General features: G+C 42.4%; 1 protein-coding gene across 1 annotated transcript in view; it reads left to right on the top strand.

Annotated features, from left to right (window-relative positions):
• Positions 1-23,854, top strand: part of LOC126161592 (glutathione S-transferase 1-1-like) — a 79,607-nt gene that overhangs the window by 44,635 nt on the left and 11,118 nt on the right. Inside the window, exon 5 of the mRNA XM_049917539.1 lies at positions 1,540-1,704. Coding sequence (XP_049773496.1) covers positions 1,540-1,704 — 165 coding nt within the window. The remainder of the gene's footprint in view (positions 1-1,539; positions 1,705-23,854) is intronic.

Genomic DNA, 23,854 nt, shown 5'->3' with positions numbered 1-23,854 from the left:
TTCCTCACCAAATTGAGGCCATTATATATTTCATTAACATTTTTGAATTTGGTCGCTTTCTCGTGTGTGTTTCTTCCGTACAAATTCTGCAATTTATTTTAAACAAAATTCCTGATGAGCTAGATGCTTGAAACTTTCGGCATACGCAGGACTGGAGAACGGTGCAATATTAACTGGCTTTGTTGTCTGGTATGTGGCCGAGGGTACTTTCTTTACCACTGTCACTTTCTGATGAGCTGTGAACTCTAGACTTTCAGCATAGCTCAGAACTGGATGAAAATGCATTATTTACTCGCTTTCTTGTCTAGTGCGTGACGGAGGGTACTTTGTGTGCCAGTACTTTTTGCCCTTTTCCTGTTACACTTGCGAATGTTTTGTAGTAAGAACGGTTGCTGGTAATTCCCCGTGTGAGGTCAATTGTCCATAATTTTTACCTTCGAGGTCTTTTCGTGCAATAAACACAGGAGGAAGTAACGTATTGGTTGACTCAGTTGAAGAGCAACAGAAATAATTCTGAAATTTGCCCCACGCTTCTCTTGTAATCTCATCAAAATGTATGAAATCGATTGAAAAATTTTACACACACAATACGAAACAGCAGAAAATAATTATTTAAATAATTTTTGTAATGTAACATGTTTTCAGAACGGACTAAAAAGTCTAAAATAATTTCTCCTAGCCCCATATAGATCCTAACGCCGTAGAGATAGTCCTCAAAATTCGTACTTGTGCATTTTTGATGGCTATGGAAATATTGTAGAATTTATAACGAAAAACGTGGGCGCATGCAATACATAATTGATTAATGAATGGTTCATCTCCTTACTATTATCTATTGCAAGCACCCCACGTTTTTCTACAAGTATTTTAATAGCGATTGAAAATTCACAAGCACAAATTTTCGGAACTATCTGTACGTATCTGTATGGGACTAGGAGAAATTATTTTATACTTTTTAGACCGTTTTAAAAATGTGCCACATTAAAAAGATTTTTATTTAAATAATTGTCTAATAGAAACAAGAATGTTTTATTCAGTATGGTCATTTTCAAACGACTCTATAACTACAAATTCATTAAGGTTAACGAAGGGTAAGAGTAAACATTGGTGCTTTGTCCTAGAACAGCATTCGAAAGGTATTAGAGACTACAGCAAAGAAATACCGTTATACACAATCGTGGATCACAACAGCGACAGGATGGATTTCATAGAAGCTAATCAGTCGTAAAAGATAAGGTGAGCAACTTGTGACTCTTTTTAAATTATTCAAAGTTGAGAGCTACCAGCCACGTACAGATGATACTAGAAGAATCATTCGAATGAATTATTTGTTTTGATTTCTAACAATGCCATATAAACTTTCAGGGCGCAAGATATGAGTTCATTGTAACTGTTCTTAATAGTATTTGTCAAAGGAAAGGTGTACTACATTATTGGTACAAACGAACATTTTGTTTGAAGGTCATGTAGTCACGTAGAATGTGAAATTTCTGGGGAGAGTTGTCCTGCTGGGCTTCATGAGCACTTTTTTTTCCACAGCGACCAGTAGCTTTCGGTGGGGCCAATCCTGACCCATCGAACCTGCAGAAGGTGGAAGAGGCGCTGGGCTACCTGGACAAATTCATCGAGGGCCGCGCATGGGCGGCAGGCGACTCCTGCACGCTGGCTGACTTCTCGCTCGCAGTCAGCGTCAGTAATACCGAGGTAGGTAGTCCTATTCGAGCCGCACAGTTTTACACAAGGAGAAGCGGGTCGGCATCCGACCGACTGGTCTTTCTCGATCCTGTTGGACAAGAATCGGATACAACGCTGACCATTTAATCCGCAATGCAAGAAAATGCCAGAAAAGGTAGTAGATAACGAAAATTTACTTATTGTGCATACAGAAGAGTCAATCTTAAGATGATTCAGTGCAAGCAACAATGGATTCTGACCCCGCTGGGTATCAAATGGTTCAAATGGCTCTGAGCACTATGGGACTTAACATACGAGGTCATCAGTCCCCTAGAACTTAGAACTACTTAAACCTAACTAACCTAAGGACATCACACACATCCATGCCCGAGGCAGGATTCGAACCTGCGACCGTAGCAGTCGCACGGTTCCGGACTGAAGCGCCTAGAACCGCTCGGCCACCGCAGCCGGCCCGCTGGGTATCGAGTCCCACTGAGCCTGGATGACGTATGCGAGCACGTCATCCGTGCTGCTGCAAATACATGGCAAAGTTCATCAATCGCGACATCTGGTGGGTACTACTCTTGACCATTCATGACCATATCAACGGGTGAGAGATCCGGGGAACATGTTGGCAAGGACAACACTGTGTATCGACGTAGGCTCAAAAAACGGCTCTAGGCACTATGGGGCTTAACATCGGAGGTCATGTCCCCTAGACTTAGAACTACTTAAACCTAAGGACATCACACACATCCATGCCCGAGGCAGGATTCGAACCTGCGACCGTAGCAGCCGCGTGGTTCCGGACTGAAGCGCCTAGAACCATCGACGTATGTCATAAGAGAACGGACAGCATACAGCCTTGCGTTGTCTTGTTGAAATATGACGTCATGGAGACCTTGAAGATAGAGCTGAGTCACCCTCCTTCAGCGCGTCAAAAATGTTGCGGCTGCTGTCGAAATTACAGGCGATATAAACCAAAATTCTTTACAGAGGAACCGAAAACTGGTAGAAACCGATCTCAGGCAAGATCAGTCTAGATTCTGGAGGAATGTAGGAACGCGTCGGGCAATGTTGAACCTAAGATTTATCTTAGAAGCAGTTAAGGAAGAAAAATCTATGTTTATAGCATCTGTAGACTTAGAGATAGCTTCTGACAGTGTTGACTGGAATACTCTCTTTCAATTTCTGACGGGTGCAGAGACAGAATACAGGGAGCGAAACGCTGTTTACAACTTGTACAGAAACCAGAAGTCAGTTATATGAGTGGATGAGCATTAAAAGGACGCACTGGTTGAGAAGGAAGTGAGACAGGATTTTAGCCTATCCCAGATGTTATTCAATCTGTGCACTGAGCAAACAGTAAGACGTTATTCAATCTGTACATTGTGCATGCAGTAAAGAAAACCAAAGAAATGTTTGGGGAATGAATTAGAGTCCAGGAAGAAGAGACAAAAACTTTTAGGTCTGCTGATGACATTCTAATTCTGTCAGAGACAGCAAACGACTTGGACGAGCAGTTGAACGGAATAGCCACTATCTTGGTTCAAACGGCTCTGAGCACTATGGAACTTAACATCTGCGATCATCAGTCCCCTAGAACGTAGAACTACTTAAACCAGTCTAACCTAAGGACATCACACACATCCATGCCCGAGGCAGGATTCGAACCTGCGACCGTACCGGTCGCGCGGTTCCAGACTCTAGCGCCTAGAACCGCATGGCCACTGCGCCCGGCGCCAGTATCTTGAAAGTAGGATATCAACAAAAGCAAAACATGGATAATGGAATGTAGTAGAACAAAACCAGGTGTTGCTGAGAAAATTAAATTAAGAAACAATTCACTTATAGTAGTAGGTGAGTTTTGTTAACTTATGATGACCGAATTAGAGAAGATATGAAATGTAGACTGGCAATGGCAAAAAAGCGTTTCTGAAGAAGAGTAATTTGTTAAAATCGGATATAGTTTCAAGTGTTGGAAAGCTTTTTCTGAAAGTATTCGTATAGAGTGTGGTCATATATGACAGTGAAACGTGAACCATCACTTAGCTAAAAGAAAAGATATTTGTGGCACAACCTGACTAGAAGAAGGGCTCGGTTGATAGGACACATTCTAATACATCAATGGATCACCGATTTACTATTGGAAGGAAGTTGTATGTATGGCGGAATGGGAGGTAAAAATCGTAGAGGGGGACCAAAAGATGAATACAGTAATCAGATTCAGAAGATGAAATTTGCAGTAGCTATTCGGAGACGAAGAAACCTGCACAGGATAGAGTAGCATGGAAAGCTGCATCAAACCAGTCTTCGGACTGAAGACTGCAACAACAACAACAATAACGAGGAACCAAAGATGATCGCTTTGTGTACCGAATGGCACCCCATCGTGTTGTTTTCCCAGTGGCACCTCATACCATCACGGCAGGTGTTGGGCAGGTATGAGGATGATGACTGTATCCAGTGCTGTTGGGAGCAACAATATCGGCGCACCTCTCTCGGATGCGCATCAGTGGAGGCCTCTGTGGTTACCGTTCTGACGGTTCGTGGTTTCCAGAGATCCTTGTATCCTCAAGGACGTGTCTTTCTGCGGACAGTCCGTTTCCTTATTCAAGGTGCGCGACGTGGCTGTACGATCCAGCACGGGAGAGCAAACAAAATGTCTGTCTTCTCGGGCGCTTGTAGCATGTGGCAGCTACGGTCTTGTATGGCGTGGAATATGGTGCTCCTGAACCCATCTATTCCATATCCGTATGACTAAAGCGAGCAGCAGCACCAAAGAACAATTACCGAGACTCTTGATAGACCACGATCCTGCAGCTATCGAATTCCAGCACTTGCTGGTAGCCATTTTTCCTTCTTACATGAGACATAATCCTATCTCCTCAGAAACAAACAACATTATAATGCGATTTATGAATGAGAATGAATATAATGTAGATGTCGTTGAGTTAAAATGCTAATTATTTGCAAATCGGACCTGGTACTCACACTTTTTGTTGCGTGTCGCCATTATGGTGCTGCAATTTTAATGACCAACAGTGTATTTAGCCGGACTCCACAGTCGTGTAGGACCGATGCTGCCGCGTAAAGAGACGGTCGCGCATTTGCATCCTGCCTCGAATATTGGTGTGGGCTATAAATTTGCCACTACGCTTTGCATCCCGCAGTACAGAATACAGAAAATATCCACTGTAAGCTAAACACGTACGCCTATCCTCGTGGGAGTAGTTAGGTGTCTTTTCTCTGACATTCCTAGAGATATCTTGTTTTATTTCAGAGGTTTGCAGGTGTAATCAGTCCAATGAAGTGTTCCATGTGACGGCTAGTGTCAACTAAAACATTGTATGGGTTCTCAATGTAAACAAAACATTTTCAGATTTGCAATCTGAACGTCCAATCGATGAAGTAACATCAAAGCTGTCTGGTGCAAATAATCCGTTCCATGACATTTACATTCAGTGGTACAAAAATAAACAAAAAATAGTGTTTTAGCAGTTCTTGCAGAACTGGGCTGTCTTCACGATGCCGTCACACAGATGTTCCGATAGTCGAAGAAAGGATCGTTATAACTTGACATCTCGTCGAAGTCGAGGCCATTGACAGAGTAGAAAAAAAAGTTCGAAAAAGGTATCGCCGTATCTACAGTGCCCTTGATGAAAGAATTATCCTGAACTTTCTGCATATGATTCAGAGAAACTACATGGAAGTTAAATCTGGATGGATGGACGGTGTTTTAGCTCATCTACTCAAAAAGACAAATTTAAGCACCGTTTCACATTCTTATACTCGACTATCGGTTTCGCACACAGTCTGAATATACCAGGCAAGTGAACACTCCGAAGGTGGTTCACAAAACACATCATATTGGAGAATCATGAAGCATAAGCGTAATCCGATGGTATTATTAATACGAGAATCAGGGGATTCTCCCCTATGGACACAAGAGCATTAACTAGTAATAGTTTCGCCAGAACATTTCTGATTGGAAATAACAAAAGGAAAAGTAAACAAATATTGATTGAATTTTCACATTCTGAGAAATTATAAGAAACGACCTGTTTTACTTGGTATACTCTTTCTAAAGCCAAGATCGCTGAAGTATTTATTTATTTACAAACAACCTGCTTCGACAGACTTCACTGTCATCTTCAGGTCTTCAAAAATTTACTTTACAAAATGTGCTTATTTTGAGGTGGACCTCACGTCAAATTTTCTTGCAGACGTGAGGTCCACGTCAAAACGAACAACGTGTCGAAACAGGTTATTTGCAAATAAAGAAATATTTATGCGACCTAGGCTTCAGACAAATTTTTACTAACAAATATTGCCGTGTGTCAACAGACGTTCATCTCATTTGGCACACTTTTTCCTATTCTTCTCTTCTCCTCCCTTCCTGGATTGGGTGGTGTCAATTGTTCTGGTCAACAAGGCCGAGCCACCTCTTCTACGGTCTTCCCCTTTGTCTTGTCCGTCTAGGCTTCTACTGAAAAATTTTCTATGAAAGTCTATTTTCATGCATTCTATCTACGTGTTCCCACAGTTGTTTTCTGTTTAAATCTGATTTCTCGTAATGAATCAACTTGTAGTTGATTTCTAATATCTCCATTTCTGAAGCGATCTTCTCTGGTGAACCCTTTATCACCAATAAGAAATCTCATTTCCGCATCCTGGATCCTGCTCATATGCTTTTGCGTGGGTACCCTTATTTCAGATCCATAGGTACTGCCATTACTTTGTAAAACATCACCTGTATCCCTTTTGTGGCCTTCTTCTAAATCATCCACAAACTGCCTTAAGTTTTAGGATCTGGTTAACAATTTCACTGTCGAAATTTCGTCTTGTGTCACAGACCACATGCTGAAAACTGGCTGCTTACTCCAGTACTACACAGTTTATTATAATTTTAGATCTTTCACTCGATTTTCCCTAGAATGTCATAACCTTTGTTTTATTGGTGGAGATGTTCATGTTTTATTTAGGTGATAAACGGCCCTTTGAAAGTTATCTTTATTTTCTCGAATTATTGTATGCTCATCTGGCTATAGTAGAGTGTTAAAACGCTTCTCACTGTTGTCCTTTAGGCTGAAGATAATATTGTTCCCAAGCCTTTACTAGGTGATCTCCGAGTATGTTGAATAGAGCTGGAGGTTGACCACATCCTTGCCGAACTCTCCTTGTCGTTCATATCTTAGACAAGTTATCTCCATATTCAATTACAATTTTTATCTCTTTGTAAAGAGCTTCCACAGATTTAATTAGACGAGTTCGGAAGCCTCTTTTTTCCCTGTCTTCTCCAGAATTTAATGTAGCAACCCTGATGTGGCGGAGAACACTTGCTTACTCCTGGAAATTATCCATTTAGTCATAATTCGGCTGAAAACGGTTGAGACCTATCTTCACACTCTCTCACTGTAACAGAAGATTCATGTGGTTATCAAAACAAAAAGACTGCATCGCACGTTATTAAAAGCGTGCTGCTACAAAGGACAGAGTGCTAGTACAGAGTTCAGCCACTAACGAATGTTCAGTCCAACGAATAATTTGTTACGAGCAACAATCATTATTGTGTAGATACCTTGCAGCTGTAATTACCTTTCTTTCAGAACGCTAATTCTGGTGGGTTAGTAGGGAGAAATGTGTGCAGCCCGGGTACAGCATTCACCAAGAAACCTAGTGTTAGTATTCGCACTGTAATGATGCGCGTCCGTCGATAACCTACTTTCCGAACCACAGGCGATGTTTTAGTGGAGACGACTACAGCAGTCTGCAGATCTGAGTGCTGACCAGTATGTCGTCTTGTAGAGCTGATAACCGTCTGATCCAAAGGTCTGGTCCTTTAAATCACACTAACTATAGGAATTGGGTAATGATGATTCAGAATATAAGGGCGATCAAAAGATTTCGGTTTGAAGGCTGTATAGTCCATAATCAGTACACCAGTCAGGCGAATCGCCGCGAGCATTGAGGCAGTCATCCCACCGGCGCACCAGATTGAAACACTCGTTTGGTTCAAAATGGTTCAAATGGCTCTGAGCACTATGGGACTTAACATCTGAAGTCATCAGTCCCCTAGAACTTAGAACTACTTAAACCTAACTGTCCTAAGGACATCACACACATCCATGCCCGCGGCAGGATTTGAATCTGCGACCGCAGCGGTCGCGCGGTTCCAGACTGAAGCGCCTAGAACCGTTCTGCGCCAGCGGCCGGCACTCGTTTGGTAAAACACAGTGTGCTGTTGTGTAAGTATGTAACTGCCTGCTGCATATCCTAGTCCGACAGTAGCCGTCGATCCTTCAACCTTTCAAGGCCTTTTTTAAGGGACCGAAGCCATGACAATCACATGGAAAGGGGTCAAGGCTATAGGGCGGGTGCTCGAGGGCCTTCCAAGAGAGTTGGCGTAACTTCAGAATTATGACATTTGTGACATGGAGAAATGTATTATCGTGAAACAGCAAGGAACTTGGTGCACCATTCCACAACAGTGTTTTTCGGCAGACATGCTGGTCCATACACATATTTCATTCTCTGATAGATGCCTACCAGTGTTTGTCCTTCTTCAGTCAAGAAAAGAATAACAGCACTTGGACCCGTTTGGACGCATTTGGTAATAATATCGCCACAGTGCGTGTTTACGCACTTGTCTGCGTGTCGTTGCTTATATACCCGCACCCGAGTCGCGCTACGTTGTATACACTCTGTAACAAGGCATTCACATCGAAACTTTTCGTTTGCGCTTTATAATATACTCATCATGCTGATATGACGTATCTTACCGAACACTGACTGTGGAACGCTTGCGCGCCACCACACAATTGCCGTCGAAGTTCGGCAAAAGGTAATGGTGTTCGCGCACTTTTGCAAAATATACACAAATTAAAATGTTTAAACTAGTAGAATGATTGTTTCACAGCGATGAGTCCTGTCTATTGATACTACTGTTGGTGAGAGCTTGATACAGAGCTCGATACAGAGAGCTCTTATGCATAATAAGGACATCTCTTACGCATGTCTTTGGTGCCTCTCATATTTAACAAGTCGGACAAGTAGCGTCTATCTGACGTTGACCTCCGCTCCCCAGTCGTGCCGTCTGCTGCATGATTCAGCGCTACTGGCTGAGATACCGCTAGCAGCTCCGCGTGTCAGTCCTGCTTAGATCAAAATAACTTTGCTCAGCTTCTGCAAATCATGCACAGACCAAAATAAGTCTTTCCTCTCTGTGACATGCTCAGTTTTTAGCTGCTGTCATCCTACGTATAGCACAATGACAGAATAAAATCAAAATCTTTAATTTATACTAGTCATCCGCTTACGTACTATACTAACCCAATGCCTGCCCCCTCTCCGTAGCAACACACTTTCTCTGATCTAATGAGTAATGAGTTATTAGAAAGGCATTAGTGACACAGTCACTGACTACGGTAGTAAATAACAAGTGGTTCAAATGGCTCTGAGCACTATGGGACTTAACATCTGAGGTCATCAGTCCCCTAGAACTTAAAACTACTTAAACCTAACTAACCTAAGGACATCACACACATACATGCCCGAGGCAGGATTCGAACCTGCGACCGTAGCGGTCGCGCGGTTCCAGACTGACGCGCCTAGAACCGCTCGGCCACACCGACCGGCAGTAAATAACATTCCATACTCCCAAAGCGTACTGAGTTAACGGCAGTTATCCAAAGTGGTTCGATACCTGATCGTACACGAATGGTTACAGTCAGAGTCGATCATTACCTCTTATTCATAGCTTATGTAGATAGGTGAGACAGAGCAACTCACCTGCTACAAGGCTTTGAAAGAAGCAAGAATGTCATTAGAACTGCTAGTCTTGCTGAAGGTAAACTTTCTGCTCATAGGGCTGTGGTCCATTATCTCAGTGTAGACACAACATCAGAAAGTGTGATTAGCAACATGGAACAGAGCTGTATTTTGTTCTCTGACGTGCTGGTGAGGCTGAAACTAACAAGTTGGCTTGCGGCAAAAGAGCACCGGTCGAAGTTTCCACTGTTTCGGCAGTGTCTTAGGACAGGGATACCTTGCTCCTACCATTCGAACCTCCACGATAACCATGGCGGTTCTTTATGGATCAGAGATTTAGGGGCGAAACGCTCAGATATTTTGCTATTCCGTAAGTGTGTGACATCCTTTTTTTTTTCACTTTTCGCGAGCAACAAGGTTAAAGTAAATGCAGGTCAGGTGACACAGGCCATGTTATTGTATGTTGGAATACCTAGGCAGCCGTATGTCTTGGATTTTTAGCCCATTAAACATGTACCGAATGGACCTGGAAGACACTCTGAAAATGGGTCAAGATATTCCAAGATGGTTTAGAGAATGTACCACTAGTGTTGATCAGAGAAACAGAATGTAGACTCTGGTACTGACACGTGATCTACTCCTCCGAAATAACATCAAAAGAGCCACCCAGAAACGATAAACCTAAACAGTGTCATATGGCTTCACCGTTTCACAAATAGAGAGAAGTTTGGTACTGACTGTGGCATACTAACGTGCAATCTTGCTGTCGGGGAATGTATGCCAATGTCTCTCCACGCCGTGTGGGTAAATTCCTTCCACCGTCGGTGTTAGAACCGGGTACTCCTGCGGCGAACGCTACGGTGTGGACTCGTCAGGTCTGGCCGCATACCAGCCTCAGCGCAGAGTTTTATCTGATGCGGCCAGCCGTCACGAAGCCGAGTCACGATTGTAATAAAAGTTTCCGCGTCTGCAGCCAAATCTTCGAAGCTCCATCGAACGTGAGTAACCCTTAACGGGGTAAGCGGTGACTCAAAGGTATTAAAGTATGAAACTTCTGTTTTTTTTTTTTTTTTTTTTTTTTTTTTTTTGCTGCAGACATTTACTTGTCACTGTAGCACCGAATAATTATAAAATGGCATCATGATTAACAAAAAGTTAGAAATTTCTCAGTTTTACAAATAAACTACTTTTCCACTTGTGTATTACAGTAGTAGAAAACGTGCTGCATGTATAAAGGACTTTTATAAGGGTAAATAATTCAAACTTCACTTTGTTCTACAAAATTGTTTCTGGAACACTATTACAGTCAGTTATGTCGATTCGTCACACAGATGAGAAATTGCGAAACTAAGGCTGCCATATGTGATCAAGTTAAATGCTATTCGCGCTACGTTCCAGAACTGGTTTCTATGACAAAAACCTGATAAAACAGGGAAAGAAATGCCACTACTTGCGTGCACATTGACCTATGTGATCTGTTAATCAGATACAGCATCATGAACGAGATACAGTCATTTATCTGTTGTCGCTATTTGTGAGACGATGTTTGTCTGTAGACGCTCCACATCCCCACTTACTTTACACACACACACACACACACACACACACACACACACACACACACACACACTTTTGTGATACACAGTACGTTAAAATATTTACTGTAGTGCAGTGACATGGAATGAAACTTTAAAACCTGTGAGAGTTATGATGACTTTTATAGTATCTAATCCACACACAATAGAAATAATTCCAGTGACCCTCCGTAGTGACTAGTGCCAGTTTCGAATCTGCTGACTGGTAGAATGTCCTGCCACATCTCGTAATTTCAGAGAAACACTTTGCCTGGTCGCTGACCGAGACAGCCCTTCTTCTACGTAGCTCAGTTCAAAGGAATTAAATATCATATGACGTAGGACCATATGAGTCGCTTTTCTATTTCACTTTTGAGACGTATTTTACATTTTAAAAAAGTGATCAGAAACAGGAAGCACAATGCGGAACTGGAAAAGGTTTGGTTTAATTTAATTGACCTAATCTGTCCCATATTATTCGCAAGAAGCCTGCTGTTGGCTCGTTAGTTACGGTTATGACGATAAAGGGACTAATGACCACTTTTGAGTTCATTATAAACAAAAGTTACCATAAATTTGGTTTCAGTTACTGTGTGTTAGTATTCATTCATTTATTTATTCACCACGTATATGCCCAAAACAGGAACCTTCAGAGATTTGCAACAAGTGAAAGCAAACATTAAGAAAAGACAAATAACTCATAGAAACTTAGTCCGCACGCAATAGTTACATCAACTGTACAGCGTAATGCTAACCATAAATTTACCAGAACCAAGTAAATTTGAAAGAACGCTTCTACTTTGAGAGTGGCTGGTGTTTATCTCCTTTTGTAAACTTAATAAAGATATTTTTTACAAAACGTATAACATACAGTGAGGTGACAAAAATCATGGGATACCACAGATATCATGTCGGACCTCCTTTTGCCCGGCACAGTTCAGCAACTTGACGTGGCATGGGCTCAGCAAGTCGTTGTAAATGCTCTGCAGAGATATTGAGCCATCTGCCTCTATAACAGTCCATAACTTTTTTTTACGGAATTGTTGCCGGTACAGGATTTTGTGCACTAACTGATCTCTCGATTACGTCCCGTAACGTTCGATGGCATTCATGCAGAATGATCCAGGTGGCCACACCATTCGCTCCAACTGTCCAGAACGTTCTTCACACGAATCGCGAACAATTGTGGCCCAGCACATCGCGCACTGTCATCCATAAAAATTTCATCTTTGACTGGGAACATAAAGGCCATGAATGGCTGCAGATGGTCTCCAAGTAGCCGAACATAACCATTTTCCAGTCAATGAACGGTGTAAACGTGGAAGATATCCTTATGAAGCAACCATCAGCTTGCACAGTGCCTTGTTGACAGCGTGGGGTCTGCGCCATACTCGAACCCTACTATCAGCTTTTATCAACTGATAACGGGACCCATCTGACCAGGCCACGTTTTTCCAGTCGTCTACGGTCCAACCGATACGGTCACGACCTCAGGAAAGCGCCTCAGGCGATGTCGTGTTGTCAGCAAAGGCACTCGCGTCGTACATCCCACATTGATTTCTGCGATTGTTTCACGAAGTTAGCGCTGACAACTCTACGCAAATGGCGCTGCTGTCGATCGTTAAGTGAAGGCCGTCGGCCACTTCGTTGTCCACTGTGAGAGATAATGCCTGAAATCTGGTATTCTCGGCACACTCTTAAGACTGTGGATCTCGGAATATTGAGTTCCTTAACGATATCCGAAATGGAATTTCCCATGGGTCTAGCTCCAATTACCATTCCGCGCTGAAAGTCTTTTAATTCCCGGCATTTGGCCATAATCAAGTCGGAAGCCTATTCGTACGCATCACCGGAGTACAAATGATAGTTCCACCAGCGCACTGCCCTTTTATACCTTGTGTCAGCGATACTGCCGCCGTCTTTATAAATGCATATCACTATCTCAGTACTCAGTGTATACTTGATTGCACTGGTTTTTTAAAGAAAATGGTTGCCTATATATGTAGATATGGAGTCTAGTCCTGTTTACGATGCTTTAATACTTGTCATGCAGTTTTATAACGAACGGCGGTATTTGCCATGTAGGGATTGGTGAGATACTTAACTGTGCTTCTGCCAGTTGTGCTTGAAGCAATGTTCTTACTGCTCCCTGCTGCTGAATAAATACTTTTTCTTATTTTAGGCGCCGGCCGGAGTGGCCGAGCGGCTCTAGGCGCTACAGTCTGGAACCGCGCGACCGCTACGGTCGCAGGTTCGAATCCTGCCTCGGGCATGGATGTGTGTGATGTCCTTAGGTTAGTTAGGTTCTAAGTTCTATGGGACTGATGACCACAGCAGTTAAGTCCCATAGTGCTCAGAGCCATCTGAACCATTTTTTTTTTAATTTTAGATATACAGTACAAGAAGATAATGCCTTTAGGCGGGGAGGGGAATGGAAATAAGCGAAATGAAATGTGTGTGAATTCCTAAGGGACCAAACTGCTAAGGTCATCGGTCCCTAGACTTACACACTACTTAAACTAACTTAAACTAAGAACAACAAACACACCCATGTCCGAGGACCCGAACCTCCAGCGGGAGGGACCGCGCAATATGTGACAAGGTGCCTCAAACAGCACGGCCACTCCGCCCGGCTATATGAAATGAGTCAAGATTTTTGTCTTTATTTTTATACCATAGACACACTTCTAAGTGCAAAAAAGACACCACTGAGTTTCTTCGTTAGCAGATCTGCGAGGTCGTGCTGAAGATTAATGCATCGAAATTTTTTATTCTCTTCCCAATATTGTTTGAGGAATTACATGTAATGCATGTTACTTGGCTTTCCCGCTTTGCTTACACAAGTTGTAATTCTCTGCCACCTGACGACTCCGAATTGTAATGTGTTACATGTCGATGGGTAACGTAACTACACTGCCGAAAAAAATCACAACACCAAGAAGGAGTTCTGCGACATAAACGAGATTTCGTACCAGCCGCGTAAGAGTGGCGCTCGTAGTGCCACTGTGAGGGTGTAAAATAGGTTTGCTTAAAATACACGTGGTGATGGTCGTGAGCGTTAGTTACCTTTCAAATTGGATGTGGTGAGTTGGTCTTAGTCAAAAATGACTTTAAGGAGACAAAGACGCAAATATCAACACGTCACTGAGTTTGAACGAGGTCGTGTAATAGGGCTACAAGAAGCTGGTTGGGTTGTTTGGGGGAAGAGACCAGACAGCGAGGTCATCGGTCTCATCGGATTAGGGAAAGACGGGGAAGGAAATCGGCCGTGCCCTTTCAAAGGAACCATCCCGGCGTTGGCATGGAGCGATTTAGGGAAATCACGGAAAACCTAAATCAGGATGGCCGGACGCGGGATTGAGCCGTCGTCCTCCCGAATGCGAGTCCAGTGTGCTAGCCACTGCGCCACCTGGCTCAGTACAAGAAGCTGGATACTGCAGAAAAACTTGGTAGGAATGTAGCCACTATACATGATTGCTGGCAGCGATGGTCACGAGAACATATGGTCGCAAGAAGACTGAGCTCCTGACTGCCACGTGACATTACTGAAAAGAAGGACCATCGTGTTCGGCACTTGTCTCTGGCGCATCTTACAGTATCTGCAGCAGCAGTTTGGGCATCAGTTGACACTATAGTGTCACAACGAACTGTTACAGACCTTCACTTCAAGGACAGTTCCGAGCCAGACTCCCTGTAGCCCGCATTCCACAGACCCCAAACGACCACCATGAGCGACTTCAGTGGCGTCAAGCGAGAGTTCATTGGAGGGCAGGTTGGAGGTCTGTTGTACTTTGTGATGAAAGCTGGTTCTGCCTCGATGTCAGTGATGGCCGTGTGTTGGTTAGGACAAGGTCAGGTGAACGCCTGCAACCAGCCTGTCAGTGTCCTAGATATTATGGAGCTACAACTGGAATTAAGGTCTGGGGCACTCGCATTATTATTCCATACGCTGACTGCAAATTTATCCGTCAAACTACCATCCATGAACAGAATTCTACTGGCTGTATTCCAATTGAATAATACTTGCCCACATACCGCTGTTGTAACCCAACATGCTCTACAGAATGTCGACATGCTGCCTCTGCCAGCTCGATCACTGTCTCCAATCGAGCACATGCGGGACATCATCGGACGACTACTTCAGCGTCATCCACAACCAGTATTTATCGACCTTGTTCTGACCGACTAGGTGCGACAGGCACGCGGCTCCATCCCAAACTGACATCCAGCGTCTGTAAAACACAATCCGTGCACGTTTGCATTCAACATTCTGGCGGCTACACCTGTTATTAATGTACCACTACTTCCCATTTACAGTGGCTTATCTCTTAGTGGAAACCACTGAAATTATAAAAAGGAACTTACTTAAACAAAAAAACGTTGATAGGATTACTCATGTGGAGCTCGAAGGGGCGGTCTGTAGTGATTACTTATAGGAAGCAGAACTTCTTAGCCGAGATCGCTATAAAAAACTTTATTGTAGATAACCGGTTCCAATAAAATTAAGTTACCTACTTCATATCTGTAATAAAATTGTAAGAAGTCCTACAGACTGTTTTACAAAAGTGCAACATTAACCCACAGAGGAACCAATTGACAACATTCTTTCATAAAGGTTATTACAAGTATTTTGTGCAAGCCACACACAAATTTTTTCCGTTGAATTTCCAGGTACATAAAACATGAAATGAGCAATTCGCTGGCACGTCAAGACTAAAAAACTATGTTCATCAGAATTTGTCAAAACACCATTCCGATAACGTAACACGTCATACCTACCAGCGGGCCGGGCCGCAAGAGTACCTGTCAATAGAATATGCATTAAACCAACTGACCACAGTACAAGAGGTATTGCTGCATTACATCTATACTATCAATAAAAGTCAAATAAAAATGTAAAACAAACATGATTCCCAATACACATACATAAAAAATTCTGAAATGTATATAAAATATTTTTGATGATTTATTCATGACACAATACTGCTAATAAACCCTATACCCGATATTTACGATACTTACGTTATACCATTACAAAACTGCAAATAGTTTTTTTGACAGTATCGCTAAGTAAGCGACAAACATAATTACGAAAGACTTATTATAAGAAACGGAAGTTAGACTGCATGCTAAAAAAATTTTTAGTAAATTGTTAAAATCAGAATACAATAGTCTTCAACCCAATATGTGGGTCAACCAGTCCGAAAATTGTACCATTATAGCGCATCGTATCACATTTAGCACACCAAGAAACTTATTAGGCGATGTTATAGCCTATATCACGGCCATGAATGCTACGTATGATACCAACGGAAAACGTCTGTAGCCAAAGAATACTAAACATCAGAAACCAAAACGCGATCCTGACGCAGAAACCTACGAAATCACATACATTAATTTATATCGATATACGCTATGGATAAATATAGTAATGTAGCAAAAAATCTGTTTTCATACATCAACCTACAAAAAGGATATCCAATATGGACAGAAACTTGAATAACCCATAGCATATGCCACAGACCAGGCGAAAGCCAAAAATAATTTTAAAAAAATGCTAAGAAACTTCCCTTAATAAATCGATCTTTACACCATCGTAACTCGAGCTCTACGTGCAGCAGCATACGGGTGGAAGTACTGAAGAACTAACCACACTAGACGCGTAGTGCCTGTGTGCAACAGGGAAATATTGAAGAGCAGAAGGCTATAATTTTGCTAGATATCTACATCTGAAATGCATCATCACTTTGTGACATGTATACTGCCACGTAGATCGCTGTCCACGTTCAAACCACTGTACAAAAAAAAAAAAAAAAAAAAAAAAATATTGAAGCAGTACTAGCAAAATATGAGACATCCAACTGACCAAATAATAACATATGTTTATCTTCTACCCACACAATGATATTAAATAGGATATTAAGAGATATTGAATGATCTTTCGTTTATACAGCAGTGCAGCTCAAGGTCTACGTTCCCCAACGTAAAGCTAATACTATTGCAGAACAGATAAATTGAATCTGAGACACAATGACAACCTAGTACCTGTATGCATTAGTCCTGTATCTAAATAGTATCAAGTAGACCATCATACACCATATCTCGAAGTCTACGTTAAATCATTTTCTCATTTTCCAGTAATTCCAGAAGAATTAAAGATTAGGATCTGAAACATTTCCAGTTCATAGCAACTGAATACCATCCTCCATCTGAAGAGTGGATGCCCGAAGCTTCGCTAGATATCTACACTCCTGGAAATTGAAATAAGAACACCGTGAATTCATTGTCCCAGGAAGGGGAAACTTTATTGATACATTCCTGAGGTCAGATACATCACATTATCACACTGACAGAACCACAGGCACATAGACACAGGCAACAGAGCATGCACAATGTCGGCACTAGTACAGTGTATATCCACCTTTCGCAGCAATGCAGGCTGCTATTCTCCCATGGAGATGATCGTAGAGATGCTGGATGTAGTCCTGTGGAACGGCTTGCCATGCCATTTCCACCTGGCGCCTCAGTTGGACCAGCGTTCGTGCTGGACGTGCAGACCGCGTGAGACGACGCTTCATCCAGTCCCAAACATGCTCAATGGGGGACAGATCCGGAGATCTTGCTGGCCAGGGTAGTTGACTTACACCTTCTAGAGCACGTTGGGTGGCACGGGATACATGCGGACGTGCATTGTCCTGTTGGAACAGCAAGTTCCCTTGCCGGTCTAGGAATGGTAGAACGATGGGTTCGATGACGGTTTGGATGTACCGTGCACTATTCAGTGTCCCCTCGACGATCACCAGTGGTGTACGGCCAGTGTAGGAGATCGCTCCCCACACCATGATGCCGGGTGTTGGCCCTGTGTGCCTCGGTCGTATGCAGTCCTGATTGTGGCGCTCACCTGCATGGCGCCAAACACGCATACGACCATCATTGGCACCAAGGCAGAAGCGACTCTCATCGCTGAAGACGACACGTCTCCATTCGTCCCTCCATTCACGCCTGTCGCGACACCACTGGAGGCGGGCTGCACGATGTTGGGGCGTGAGCGGAAGACGGCCTAACGGTGTGCGGGACCGTAGCCCAGCTTCATGGAGACGGTTGCGAATGGTCCTCGCCGATACCCCAGGAGCAACAGTGTCCCTAATTTGCTGGGAAGTGGCGGTGCGGTCCCCTACGGCACTGCGTAGGATCCTACGGTCTTGGCGTGCATCCGTGCGTCGCTGCGGTCCGGTCCCAGGTCGACGGGCACGTGCACCTTCCGCCGACCACTGGCGACAACATCGATGTACTGTGGAGACCTCACGCCCCACGTGTTGAGCAATTCGGCGGTACGTCCACCCGGCCTCCCGCATGCCCACTATACGCCCTCGCTCAAAGTCCGTCAACTGCACATACGGTTCACGTCCACGCTGTCGCGGCATGCTACCAGTGTTAAAGACTGCGATGGAGCTCCGTATGCCACGGCAAACTGGCTGACACTGATGGCGGCGGTGCACAAATGCTGCGCAGCTAGCGCCATTCGACGGCCAACACCGCGGTTCCTGGTGTGTCCGCTGTGCCGTGCGTGTGATCATTGCTTGTGCAGCCCTCTCGCAGTGACCGGAGCAAGTATGGTGGGTCTGACACACCGGTGTCAATGTGTTCTTTTTTCCATTTCCAGGAGTGTACATTTGAAATATATTAACACTTATACGGCATATGCGCCACTACGCAGCCTGAGGTCTGCGTTCAAAACACACTAGGCACCTAGCACCCATATGCAATAGAACAAAATCATCTTTTATCTGTTGAGAAGACGGCAAAGCTTGGCTAGGTATCTACTTACGAAATATATCGTACGTCATTATTACTGTACAACGAAACCTGGAAGAGTAATAACGAAATGAGAGATACCCGACTGCATAAAAACAACCTGCATTAGGAAATTACCCTCTTCTGTCCACAAAATGAGCTCTAATAGGGAATTCAGTGGTATTCAGTTATTTGTCATTAGACAGTAATGCAGCTCGGGATTAACATTCAAAAATGTTAAGTGGAAATATTAAACAACTGACGCTTTAACCCTATGAAACACGTGACAACCTAGCTTCTGTGTACAATAGGATATTACTGTCTACTGACTAAACGGTATGAAGAAGACGATTATATAAAGAAGAGCGTAGCGCGAGCTCTACATCATTACATTTCCAGGCTACCTTAAACAAGAATATCATAGACGAAACGCAGGAGAAGAGGATACGAACGCCATATACTCATAAATCAATCACAACAGACATCTACCCACATCTTAAGAACTGTCGCATACGTAAATCCCTAACACAAATAAACAGCTGCTTAATTGTCAGATAAATACTGTAAATCAAATACTATACTATCCCCTCATTCACTATCTACATGACTCACTCCCGCAATCCCCTTCGCTCCATTCCTATAATTAAATAAATACGCATGAACATAAAAGAATCGATATAAGTGCGAGTGGGACTCATGCGTCGAGGGTTCCGTTCATACTTAATTATGTATGTGGACAGTTTATCCATCCAGGAAATCTAAAATTTTGACGATTTTTGCCTGTTATCAATATCTGTACTGGAAAGTTATCAAAATATGTGACATAAATGACCTATCTTCTGACTGCATTGACGTAGAAGCACTTTTCTGCATTACATAAATTTCATCTTCATACGTCTACCCTTTCCTAAAAAAAAAAAGAAAAGGAAAAGGCGTCTTAGCAGACGGACAGAGAGACGACAGGATAAGATAAAACAAAAAAAATTATGTGATATAATTACAAATTAACAAGCTGCGAATTCTTTCTCGTAATTGCTTCTTGTCAAATTACATGATTCTTTACCAACGGGAAGTACACTAAAGGTTTTGATCAGTGCGTTTGTTAGTACCAAAATATTTGACACAAATGGCCGTACCTTTAGATTGCATTGACTTAGAAGCTTAAATGTTTTACACCGCTAAGGGACCGTAGACCTCAGTACGCAACATAAATTTCAACTTGACGTTTACCCGTTCTGAGAAAAAAAAGGGTTCTTGACAGTCGGACTGACAGACAAACAACAAACCGATACCACAAGGGTTATACTATTACATGTTGAGGTACGAACCCCTGAAACAGAAAAGAATAGATTTAAAAAAAAGATTTTTTATATAAGAGAAAAATCTATTTTGAGCACTGGACACATAAAATACACAGATTTACCTTCAGTCAGAGAAACATAAATAAACATTTACAATGAAGTATTTAATAGAGTTTTACTTCAGGAAATATGTAGCGCTGAAGTCAAAGCAATATGAGGCCATAAACAGCACTCTGACATCCTTAAGAGTACCTGGAAAACGTGCATGTAGATGACACTCCCAGGTGTAAGAAAAACCACACAAAAATGGAGAAAGTAAAATTCACGCTACAGTACCTCTTGAAACCAACCGTTTTTGGATCCAGAACCAAAAACAAAATTGATTTTATGTTTAGCTCCGAACGACACGCAATGTCACGCAAAGTAAATAAAACGAAACACGTGTGGTAAGTATATAGGCATGCGAATAGTTACCAAGGCTGATTTGAAAACTTCAAATAATGTCAAACGAGTGATTATCTGTTTCCCAAACAATGCATCGCGTATGACCCTTACGAATCTGCTGCACATGATATCGTATGTTACACGGTATTGTCAATCGAGTGAACTGTGCTTCAGTCGGTAGCTTTTACACTCGTTAACCTACAACCATCGATCTCTACAGCCCCAGGGTTTTACAGCTAAATGTCCTAGGTGAATAGTAGAACAGATATATCTCTGTATTTCAAAATGATTTTTATTCACTTTTTCCCATTCGAGCCTGTAAATGATGAAATTTTCGCAAACGTTAGTGCATTAGTGACGCTGTGCAAGACGAACTGCACGACTGGTCATACAGTTCTACAGTAAGCAGAAGGGAACAGCTTTCTGCAGTGGCCACAGAGCAGCTGGCGGTACGAGTCGGTCCAGCGAGCAATCGCTGTCGTGGTCCGCTTCCGCTCATAAAGGCTGCTGCTACACAAGGCCACGCCCGTGCCAGCCGACACAGTTGCGCATTCCAGTACCCGATATACGATGTATCAGATGTGACTATAGCTGCTTAATGTAGTTTTGGTCATCAAGCTGAAATTCTCAATACTAGGTCACTTCCGCGTCGTCTTTTACAATGTTAAATGATTGGAATTTTTAGACTTTCTAGTCTATTATACAGCAAACAAGTTTCTACAAGTATGCTATCTAAAATAACTCAAACGGGAAAAAGGATTAAGATAAAATCGGCAAGCAGGTTTAACTTAAATCTGTTAGGCAAAATACACTGTATTACCCGAAAATTTGAATTACAAAACTGATTAAAAATCCAGTAGGGTCAATAGAAGAACCAATATTTATTGTGAGTGTAAGAATTTTAAGAAATGTGAAGTTAAGAAGAAATAAAATAAAACTGTATTAGTACATACAGTGACTGAATTCTCTACTGACTCCAATCTTAAAAATCTCGACACAGTCAGCTGTATAAATATAGCGTCATCGCTATTAGTTACCCTCAGAACTAACAATATTAGGAAGCCGGACAATAACACATAGCTTAAGAAGAATAATTTAATTTTTAGGAGAAAATACCTTTGTAAAGAACTCTGTATTATGTAAAGTAAGAGCACAGTATTACTAAGATTTTAGTAGTTGCACCTGGATAATCTTCGTCAATAGTGCTATGGAACAAGAATTAAGACCGGATCTCTGGTAAAGCAATACAGAGAGAATTATGTCTATTTTCTGCTACCAGTCACTTTTCTTTGTTTCATGTTTAATTGAATATACTGCAATGCTTTTCAAGTATGTTTTGCTCGTCATCAGGATACCGGTTTCTGGCAACACCCGCCCTCTCCCCTTTTCACCAAATGCCCCAATAGCCATTCCAGCAGCGGACAGTGAACAGAACAGTCCTACATTGATTTAAACATTTTATCTCTAAGTAACAATTTTCTGTCTGCATAAACGCCTAATCATGAGCAAAACTTCCTTGAAACGCGTTGTAGCGTGTTACATTAAACGTAAAACAAATAAAAGTGACAGGTAGCTGATAATACAAATAATTTTTCCACGCTGTAACGGTCCCTAAACTTAGACATTATGGTCAGAATTAATCTAGGAATAGCTGTAAGCATAAAGTTACTATAACTTATACCGCCGAAACAAAACATTTGTTCCTTATGGAGCACATAGAAATAAACACACTTTCTCAGAGTGATGGTACAAAGAGCCCACCGTAGCTTCTGAAAGACAGTCGTGAGCCTTGAATCCAGACTCCGTGAAAGAGGGCTGTTTTCGTACAAGATGACCAAGCTTTTCAATAGGAAAGAAACATAATTTATAGCTCCAAATAATACATATTAATCATGATGATGGGCTTCCATGAAAATTCTATTTGTAACACAGATCTACAGCTACTTCTACAAGATTACTCTGCATTTCGAAATTAAGTGCCCGGCAGAGGATTCCACCATCAAGCTGTTTCTCTACCATTCCACACTCGAAGAGCGGGCAGGAAAAACGAACATTTAAATCTTTCAATGCAAGTTCTTACTTCTCTTATTTTGTTATGATTTTCCTTCCTTCCACCCCCCCACCCCCCCACCCCCACCCCATGAACCATGGAACTAGCCGTTGGTGGGGAGGCTTGCGTGCTTCAGCGATACAGATGGCCGTACCGTAGGTGCAACCACAACGGAGGGGTATCTGTTGAGAGGCCAGACAAACATGTGGTTCCTGAAGAGGGGCAGCAGCCTTTTCAGTAGTTGCAGAGGCAACAGTCTGGATGATTGACTGAACTGGCCTTGTAACACTAACCAAACCGGCCTTGCTGTGCTGGTACTGCGAACGGCTGAAAGCAAGGGGAGACTACAGCCGTAATTTTTCCCGAGGGCATGCCGCTTTACTGTATGATTAAATGATGATGGCGTCCTCTTGGGTAAAATATCCCGGAGGTAAAATAGTCCCCCATTCGGATCTCCGGGCGGGGACTATTCAAGAGGACGTCGTTATCAGGAGAAAGAAAACTGGCGTTCTACCGATCGGAGCGTGGAATGTCAGATCCCTTAATCGGGCAGGTAGGTTAGAAAATTTAAAAAGGGAAATCGATAGGTTAAAGTTAGATATAGTGGGAATTAGTGACGTTCGGTGGCAGGAGAAACAAGACTTTTAGTCAAGTGAATACGGGGTTATAAATACAAAATCAAATAGGGGTAATGCAGGAGTAGGTTTAATAATGAATAAAAAACAGGAGTGCGGGTAAGATACTACCAACAGCATAGTGAACGCATTATTGTGGCCAAGATAGACAAGAAGCCCATGCCTACTACAGTAGTCCAAGTTTATATGCCAACTAGCTCTGCAGATGATGAAGAAATTGATTAAATGTATGAGATGAAAGAAATTATTCAGATAGTGAAGGGAGACGAAAATTTAATAGTCACGGGTGACTGGAATTCTAGAGTAGGAAAAGGGAGAGAAAGAAACATAGTAGGAGAATATGGATTGGGGGAGAGAAATGAAAGAGGAAGCCGTCTGGTAGAATTTTGCACAGAGCATAACTTAATCATAGCTAACACTTGGTTCAAGAATCATAAAAGAAGGTTGTATACATGGAAGAATCTTGGAGATACTAGAAGGTATCAGATAGATTATATAATAGTAAGACAGAGATTTAGGAACCAGGTCTTAAATTGTAAGACATTTAAAGGGGCAGATGTTGACTCTGACCACAGTCTTTTGGTTATGAACTGTAGACTAAAACTGAAGAAA

Source organism: Schistocerca cancellata, chromosome 2, assembly GCF_023864275.1.
Source record: "Schistocerca cancellata isolate TAMUIC-IGC-003103 chromosome 2, iqSchCanc2.1, whole genome shotgun sequence".
Classification (NCBI taxonomy): domain Eukaryota; kingdom Metazoa; phylum Arthropoda; class Insecta; order Orthoptera; family Acrididae; genus Schistocerca; species Schistocerca cancellata.
This window is presented reverse-complemented; position numbering and strand designations above follow the sequence as displayed.